At 41.5% G+C, this 9,825-nt stretch overlaps 1 protein-coding gene across 1 annotated transcript; it reads left to right on the forward strand.

The window, feature by feature from the left end:
• Window positions 1-577: 577 nt before the first annotated feature.
• Window positions 578-4,262, forward strand: LOC149919095 (uncharacterized). Its single transcript, XM_090135952.1, has one exon. The coding sequence runs from the start codon at window positions 1,006-1,008 to the stop codon at window positions 4,024-4,026; it is 3,021 nt and encodes a 1,006-aa protein (XP_089992078.1). The 5' UTR covers window positions 578-1,005; the 3' UTR covers window positions 4,027-4,262.
• Window positions 4,263-9,825: the final 5,563 nt, after the last annotated feature.

Here is a 9,825-nt window from a genome sequence, read left to right on the forward strand (position 1 = left end):
CAATATCATCTAGTTTCAACCCCCCTGCCATGGGCAGGGTCGCCAACCACTAGACCAGGCTGCCCAGAGACACATCCAGCCTAGCCTTGAATGCATTCAGGGATGGGGCATCCACAACCTCCTTAGGCAACATGTTTCAGTGCTTCACCTGTCATAGCATACTCTATGACTTCTGTGTTTCTGTATCCTAAGCTAAGCTTTGAGGCAAAATCTTGTCCAAACACTTGTTAAAATAATTTCTTGTGTGTTGTGGGGAAGATCTTATGATTTCTTATGTTCTGTTTTTATTGGCTAATATCAAACTGGAAATGCACTTAAATAATTGTACATGTGAATTAAATATGCTAAATAAAATTTTGTTTTACTAAATTGTGTCAGGGCTACTGAGCTTCAAAGAAGACCAAGTGAAGTTTGAACTGTAACAGGTACTTTCTAGGGCAGCATGTATTTTACAATGAAGTTGTGGAGCTCCGTGGTAATGGAATTTACTGAAGTATCTCTCATAGTTGCAGTAGTATATTCCAAATATCACTGCTTGTTAAATCAACAAGATTATAAAAAAACAGTACAAACTGTAGTAGGCGTGGCGAGGAAACGGTATGTGACGGGGTCAGGTTTCCTATGCTCAGGGCTTGCCAAACGCTGCCCCACAATAGGACAGCAGGTAAGCAAGGGGTGTGGACAAAGCGGGACAAGAATATTTAAGTGCCTACCACATTTTAATAAACGCCATTTTGCCTCACGCACTCTGGGGTCTGTGTGAGCATTTGGCCCCGGCCCGGTTGGGGTCGGTTTCGCTGGCAAGTGGCGCCCTCGGTCGGCAGAGGACGAACAATGAGAGACTACTACAACAAGTGGTGACCCCGACGTGATCTGCCTATCGAGGGTTAACCACCCGGCGTGCCCGTGAAGCGGAGAAGAGCCTGCGGAGTGGCGGCAGGTCGCTCACGGAAGACACATCGCGGAGAAGAGCCTGTGAAGTGGCGGCAGGTCGCGTGTGTAACCATGGAACAGATTATTAAGGTACTTTTGCAGTTTTGTAAGGACTACTGCGGCAAAAATACCCCTTCAAAGAAGAAGGTAGCCGCGGTGCTTTCGGTTTTAAAAAAGGGAGGGGAGCTGGACTCCCCTCAGCAAGTGCTGGATTCGGGTAGGTGGGATTCGCTCACCTCGGCTTTATGCCAACGCGCCATGAATAACCAAAAGGCTGCTGAACTTAAAACCTGGGGCTTGATACTTGGAGCCCTTAAGGCGGCTAAAGAGGAGGGTAAGCTTAAGGTGGAAAAAGGGGTGGAAAGGGCTCCGGGGGGCGGGTCTTTGCTACCTTGCAGTACTGACGACCAAAGCGTGGCGGACAAGATGGCGACGGTCGCCGCGGCGAAGGGCGGGGACGAGGAACTCCCGACCGCATGTCTACCAACCGCTCCGCCCACTCCGCCCGCTCCGCCCCCGCCCTACCCTCCGCGGTCGTTATATCCTTCTTTGGAGGAAGAAAAGGCAAGGGCGGGGCTTCGTCCCAAAGGGGGGAGGGACGGGCGTCTGCTGACTGATTGGGCTAAAGTAAAGGAGGAGGCACAAGACCGGGGCCTTGCGAACCCGGAGGCATTTCCGGTAGTGATTTCCGATGATGATAACCCGATCTGGGTCCCGCTGGACCCGAAAGCGATAGCGAGGGTGCTTGAGGCAGTTGAAAAGAAAGGATTGAAGTCCCCCCTGACAATGAACGCCTTGGAGACATTAATATTGCCGGGACCCCTGTTACCATACGATATTGAGAATCTGATGCGCATGATTTTGAAACCGGTGCAGTATACGCTTTGGAAGGAGGAATGGCAGGCTAGACTTAGACAAATGCTGGTTACAGCCCAGAACGATCAGGGGAATCCGCTTCACGCGTCTAACCTGCAGAGATTGACGGGTAGTACGCCGGGTATGATCACTGCACATGCCCAGCTTGCGGAGCTGAGGCCCGGGGAACTAATAGCCACTACAGACGCTGCCCTTGAGGCGTTCAGAAGGCTCGCAAGAAATGCTGAGCCGTCTACTCCGTGGACGGAGATTGCACAAGGTCCCACTGAATCCTTCCAGGATTTTGCGGATAGGTTGATCAAGGCAGTGGAGGGATCGGAGCTGCCTAGGGCAGTGCACGGCCCCGTGATCCTGGATTGCCTCTATCAAAAGTCGAGCTCGGACGTACGGGCTCTATTACGGGCGGCGCCAGACAGGTTCCACACCCCCGGTGAGGTCCTTAAGTATGTGATGGACAAGCAAAAGTCTCAATCATCAGTGGCAAGCGAGGTTGCTGTAGCGGTAGCTGAGGTGATGCTAGCGCATGGGGTTGCCGGGCGGCAGAGTCCAGATCGCCCGCCTGGGCCATGCTTCAGGTGCGGTCAATTAGGTCATTTCAAGGCACAGTGTAAGAGCAACGGGGGTATAGTGTGCCAAATGTGCGGGAGGAGAGGTCACACTGCACCGCAATGTAGAGCTCGTGGGCTGCGATCTCGAGGTAGGGGGGATGAGGGTCCCTCTTACGATTCACGGGATTCTCAGGAAAGGCGGGCTTTGGATCTAGGCCTGCCACTAGCTGCGCTATCGTTGAGCTGCGGGGAGCGCCCCTTGGTGAAGATTACAGCCGCAATTACGGAGCTTCCCGCTGGCTCCCCAGGGCCGCGATCTATTTTCCTTACCGCCCTGGTGGACTCAGGAGCGGATGTGACGGTTTTTGCGGAGTCCGACTGGCCGCCCACGTGGCCAACGGGGGCCACTCAAACTATAGCGGGAGTGGGGGGAACTGCTCCAACGCGGAGGTCAGCCAAGCAGATCGAGATAATCGTGGTCAACAGAGACGGTTCCCTGGAGAAGCCCGTCCTGCTAACCCCGCTGGTAGCGCAGGTACCGGGAACCCTGTTGGGGCGAGATTACCTGCGGGGTGTGTCTGCTCGGATACAACTGCAGGCCTTAATTGCCCGGTGGGCAGGCACAGATCCGCGGCTGAAGCCATACAACGAGACCTCTTGGACTGTGGTCAGTCCTGTGAACACGGAGGCTTTCTCCATTACTTCGGGTTATTGCGGGTATACCAAAAATGAAACACGGGTCTTCACAGGGCGCAATACAACCTGCTTGTCAAAGGGTGGGGTCCTTTCTAAATCTAGCGGTAGATCCTCATTTAATTGTACGGCAGTTTGGGACTTTTATGGGTATGGGTTCACTTTCAAACGGGGGGTCAACGAGGTGCTATGGAATAACAAAACGGCTAAGGCGTTGCCCCCTGGAATCTTCTTGATTTGTGGGGATAGAGCCTGGCAGGGCATCCCGCACAATGCCTTAGGGGGACCCTGTTACCTAGGGGAACTGACATTACTGTCTCCGAATTTCACGACATGGATGCAGTATGGCCCGAGCATCACGGGTCACCATCGTCGCCGAAAGCGTTCGAGCCCTCTCCCGGAGAATTGTAACGATGAGGTAGAGTTATGGAGTGCCACAGCACGGATATTCGCATCATTTTTCGCCCCTGGGGTTGCTGCAGCACAGAGCTTGGCTCAGATAGAACGCCTAGCATGTTGGTCAGCTAAGCAGGCGAATTTAACAACATTAATATTGAATGCGATGCTAGAAGACACAAACAGCATTCGGCATGCGGTGCTGCAAAACAGAGCAGCCATCGACTTCTTGCTCCTGGCACAGGGGCATGGATGTGAAGACCTAGAAGGAATGTGTTGCTTCAATCTTAGCGATCACAGTGTATCCATCCATAAAGCGCTGAAAGCCCTGCGAGACCATACGGAGAAGATCCAAGTGGAGGACGACCCCATCGGGGACTGGCTGAGAAGTGTGTTTGGCAGCTTTGGAGGATGGGTTGCGAAAATTATTAAGGTAGTTGCGCTAGTATTGCTCGCAATAATTTGTATTGCGGCCATTTTGCCGTGCATAATCATGTGTTTCCAGAATTGCCTCACAAGGATCATGTGGCAAGTTATGGACCAACGGATTCTGTATCACAAAACGAAGGAACAGTTGTGAGAGATGTACTCGCGTTGCGATCGCGCTGTTACGGGATATTCCTGAGCATAGGGAGGGGGGAGATGTAGTAGGCGTGGCGAGGAAACGGTATGTGACGGGGTCAGGTTTCCTATGCTCAGGGCTTGCCAAACGCTGCCCCACAATAGGACAGCAGGTAAGCAAGGGGTGTGGACAAAGCGGGACAAGAATATTTAAGTGCCTACCACATTTTAATAAACGCCATTTTGCCTCACGCACTCTGGGGTCTGTGTGAGCATTTGGCCCCGGCCCGGTTGGGGTCGGTTTCGCTGGCAAGTGGCGCCCTCGGTCGGCAGAGGACGAACGATGAGAGACTACTACAACAACAAACAAAATGATAAAGCCTTGTATCAATGCTGGGAGGTAAAAGATGCATTCTTGTCCTTCTGAGACCTAAAATGACAGGAAACTTTGAATAACCATTTTCATTGTGATATTCTTCCTTTGTCTGATATAACATGAGCAGAAACACTTTTGATAGTAACTCAGTACCATGATGATTCTCAGATCAGGTAATGATGACTTTCATCACATTTAAAATGCTCTTTTTTTTTTTTTCTTCCTGATCATTTTAGACTGCTTCTTCTGTCTTTCAGAGAAAATTATGTTTGTTTTCTGTCTTAAATTTCAGCTTTAACTTCATCCAATGCATTTCATACTTAGTTTTTCACTTTCATTTTCAATAAAATTATGTGAACAAAAAAGCTGAAAGTCCACTGAATTAATCAAATTGCTTAGCTTCATATTTGAGCTATGAATTTCTTTAGCCCAATAGGAAAAAGAATTCAAAATAAAAATCACTATTTTGACTTGTAAAATTTCCTTCCATGTAAATAATCAAGCAATACAGATTAATTAAGGATGTTTTGACATCAGATAGCAAGCATTTTTGCAGCATTATATGCATAATTAGAAACAAAACAAAACAAAACAAAACAAATGTGTTCCTTTGAAAACTTGTATATATAACTGCCTAGAAAGTTATTTCAATATTCAAGTGAATGAATATTATTTCCCAATTTATTTTCAATGTATGGACTTTAATTTTTAATTTGGTTACTATTTTTAAAGCTATATTAAATTCGTACTGTTGGAGAATTTATGGAAGTTTTAGAACAATCCTAAGTGTTCTATAATTTGTTTTGAAGGAAAAATTGATGACTGATTGTCATTTTACATTGTTTACATTTACAGTGTTTGTTTCATTAGATTACAGTCTTCAGATCAGCAGAACATGTATCATGTTTAGAATAAAGCAGTCAAGCTTAAATCTAGCATATCTTATTTGAAGCTTTTATGTTCCAGCTGGTGTTACCTTTCAGGTGTAACCTTTCAGGTGTAAAAACTGTCTCATTGTGAAAAATGCCTATTTGAAAAACTCTACAATTGGCCTTGTATGTGGAGATGTTTGGAGGCAGTGATATTTTTGTCTTTTTGAAATCAGCATTACATAGTATAAACTGAATTATTTTTAATGGAAAATACCCTCTTCTTTTTCAGTTCCTGAAAGCCTGCTTGTATACCATGTAAACTACATGCTCATGTCTATATATATATATATATGCATGCTTCATAATGCAAGTATGTGATACTTTGTGATTATTATTGTTAGAAACTGCACACAAAACTACTGCGTTCAGGAGTGAAAATGAGCCAGAAAAGACATTCTCAAGTATCTGAATTCTATATTGAAAACAAGCAAAGATTAACTTAATTTCTCTTGTGTTTCAAAACATTCTGTGCCATGGCATTTTAATGAGACTTTTGATATTATGTAATATACAATAAACAAATACTTAAATTATGATCTGCAGAACCAGATTCTTTTTTTTTTTTTTTTCCCTAAATTAGATCTTACTTCTCCTGAACTCTTCACACAAATATTCTTATATCCTTGTGGAAAAAAAATATAATAATAATTCAGAAAAACACAATACAGCACTCAATTAGAACAGATTACTGCTCTAGCAGAGCCCATAATGTCAATGACTATTAGTGCTTCAATTCAGTAGACAAGCTTCAACAAAACAGTGACACAAATAAATTCTTGTTTATCAGAATTTTTTATAGTATATTTCATCCTACGCTGTTTTTAGCTTGTTTATCAATGCATGTAAAATGACACTCAGCTTTCTAAGAGCTGATAGGTGCTCCTTGTAAGCTGTGTGTTTTTTCTGCTCTTTCTGGGTCAATGCCATTAAAATATTAATCAACCCTAAAGATTTCTGTTTTTTTCAAGCACCTCTGCATGTTCTAAAACATGTCATTTGGCCTATGTCTTTCTTGTCCAGAGTGAAACACTTTTTTTTGAGTAAATTTTAACACTTGCTTCACTTTCCTCTTTAGTCTTCATTTTTATTCTACAGTGCTTTTATAATTAGTAAATTGAGTTAAGATGACAAGAGACTGAGCCAGTCTGATGTAGCTAAAAGTTAAAACCACAATAGATTGCTAGACTTTAAAGAGCATTCCAGCTAACTTATTCCTTGTTGCTGCTGAATTTATTCCTGCAGCAAGGGAATTTAGGTCAATGGGTAGTTTTTTTCTAGCAAACTGAACCTGGACTTTTTCAGTCACCACATTCAGAGGTGTCTCTTACATCATGGACAGTAGAATCCAGGCACACTTGAATAAAAAAAAATATATATTCTTTGTTATTCTACTTGCAGCAAAGGTTGTGTAAAAGGATATAATTAATAATTATTATTAATTATAATTAATAATAAAAATAATTAATTAATAACATGTATCAGTTTTCCACATTTTTTTTTAAACCAAAGTTCAAAAATTATTCACAGTTCTTTTATGCACCCTCATCATAAGTCCATCATATTTTCCAGTTTGTAGAAATGGGTATGTAGAAAACTGAGCTGAGAACAAATGAGGTTGTTACAAGATTCCTTACAAGTTAACAGATTTTTTTTTTCATTTTTTCCAATGTATAACTAAATATCCTGATCTTACTAGTAGTATCTTGATAATGTACAACTTACGCTGTTCTTGTTTGCTATAATTTTCTTAGAAGTCTCTCCTGTTCATAAAGTGCATATGCATCCACCCAACCACGTTACTATATACTCACATATATACTCATTTGCTGATTGTTTTATACAAGAAATACATCAAGGCCTTCAAGCATATCCACAGGAAGACAATGAAGCTAGTGGGGGGACTGGAGCACAAACCTTATTGGGAGTGAGTGGCTGAGGGAACTGGGGTTGTTCAGTCTGGCTAAGAGAAGGCTCAGGGAAGACCTTATTTCTCTCTACAGCCACCTGTGGCAAGGTGGGGGTCAACCTCTTGTCCCATGTAACTAGTGACAGAATTAGAGGAAATTGCCTCAAGATGTGCTAGGGGAGGTTCAGATTGAGCATCAGGAAAAACTTTTCTGAAAGAGTGGTGAAACACTGGAACAAGCTGTCCAGGGAGGTGGTGGAATCCCTGCCCCTGGAGGTGCTCAAAAAACACATAGATGTGGTACATAGTGACATGGTTTGGTGGGCAAAATTGCTGGTAGGTGGACGGTTGGACTGGATGATCTTAGAGGTACTTTCCAACCTTAATGATTCTATGATTCTATAATTTCCATGAGGTATACCTGTCTCTCCACAACTGTGGAAATCTTTTGAAGCAAAGAAATCTTGCTGCGCTTGTCTGGCTGTAGTTTTCACATCAAACTCATTGGAGGTCTCTTGAGGTCTTTATGTGCCTAGACAAAAAAAAAAAAAAAAAAGACTTAAAAATGTTTTGCTTCAGTTAGAGCACTGAGAGCAAACTAAGTATATTACTTGAGATTGAATACACGCGTTACATAGAACTCCCCTTCCTGTCCTCCTTCCAAGAGATGTTACTTTTATGAGGAAAACTAATTCTTATACCCATCTCCAGTGTTTTTCTTTGAAAAAAGTGTCTCTGGTTGTTATCTCACAGTCCTTAGAGATTTTCTAGTTTTAGTCAGTCATTCCAGGCTTCAAATAGTCCAGATGATACACTTTAACAGCTGCTTATCACAACATCTGTAAATACCTGTCTTGTGCTTCAAGATACAGCAAACATCTGCCTGTTACTATTTGTGAACTATAAGCAATGTGGTAAAATGTCAACATTCCTTTTTTTTTTTTTTTTTTTTTTTTGGTATAATAGATCATGTGGTAGACTGGAGATTTCCCCTTACACAATTCAGTGCAACACTGAATATTATGCATATACATACGAATGTGTATACATGTATATACATTGCACATACACACACAAGAATGTAAATAATTTTTTTTAAGTGAAATTATTTCAGGTAATTATTTTGAATTGGCATGAACATTATTTCATTTAATGCTTAATATTGTCTCTGAAAATAAACAAGACTGAAGAGCATTAAGCATTAAATGGGAGCATTCTGCAATCAATTGCTCATATATATTTTTTTCAACATATTTTTTTTATTATTATTATTTTCTTACAAAAGCTTTATGTACACAATTTTTTTTTTTTCACTTTACAAAAGAAAAAGCAGCCCCTTTTTTAAACTAACGGGTAGATCATAGTACAAAACAGCCTTGCGGACTAGCGCACTCTACTAATCTGTTAAAATCTTAGTGACTGATCTTGTCAGTGATAAGAATTACTTTTTTTTTTTTTTTTTTTGGCACTGGGAAAGGGTTTGATATTTTATTTTCCAGCCTGACAGTCACAGTTAATCTTCTTAGTAAATGCATTTTCTCTTTAGGAAAAATGACAAGGAATACATCGCTGATAGCTAATGGTTGTTATCATTTCAGTTTTACAGATGATAGATTTTCTTCTAAATATACTCAAGGGTGATCTTTGCTGTCAGTGTCTGCATTATTCTCATCTTCTGAATTTGGACATGGCTGATGGAAATTTCCAGAGCTTTCACTGGGATGAATCTTTTAGCTCCCTTAGATAAAGTTTCAAAGTGTTTCTGATAATACTGTAAAAGAAGTGTTCTGTATGATAGAGTTGTGGGAAAAAAAAAATAAAAATCCATAAACATGTTCATTGCTTTTTAGGAAAGAAATTGAAGATAGAACAGGGGGAAAAAATTCTCTTCAAACAAACAGAGTGGAAAGATGCATATTAGTATTTATTGTTCTTCTCTTGTACTGAGACTTTATAATATATACTTTTATTGCTTATCTCTAGTGATTATTTTGAATGCTACAATTAGGAATATAAGATGACAGACAACACTGTGCTGAAATTTTAGTAGAAATCCAGCTTTCAGTGACAAGCAACCACTTTTCAATTTCAAGAAAAAAAAATGTTGAAATATGTTGTGACAATTTCAAATGCAAACAATATCAATCAACAACAAAACACAAATATTTTCAAGCTTAAATATTTATATTTGTGTTAGTTTTATTTTCAGGGGAAATATGAAAAGGACTCAGGAGCAGATATTTATATTTTTTTTAGAAAAGGTTTCCTTTAAAATGCAAAAACCCAAAAATATATGTATAGTGTTATGGAGAAAGACTTAGATTTGTTGTTAAATTTGGAACTGCAAATGAAATTCCTTGCTCTTATTGAGAGTTCATTCAGTATGCTTCTGTGACTAAAACCTACGGACAGAAGTCAGAAGGATCACTCTCGCCTGGCATTCTAGCTGTGGTAAAAGACCTTGGATCTTGGCTCTGAAAGAACAAGGGTAGCTCCTTATAATGTGTGAATCCATTCTCACAAATGTTTCTTTTTGGGTATTATTCTATTGTTGTTACTGTGAAAGTAGAACAAAACAGAGATGGCAGTTACCATATAATGTTT

This window comes from Phasianus colchicus, chromosome 2 (genome assembly GCF_987193195.1).
Source record: "Phasianus colchicus chromosome 2, bPhaCol1.hap1.1, whole genome shotgun sequence".
Taxonomy (NCBI): Eukaryota; Metazoa; Chordata; class Aves; order Galliformes; family Phasianidae; genus Phasianus; species Phasianus colchicus.

Coding starts and splice junctions, on each gene's coding strand:
- LOC149919095 (XM_090135952.1), top strand. CDS start 1,006: ATGGAACAGATTATTAAGGTACTTTTGCAGTTTTGTAAGGACTACTGC.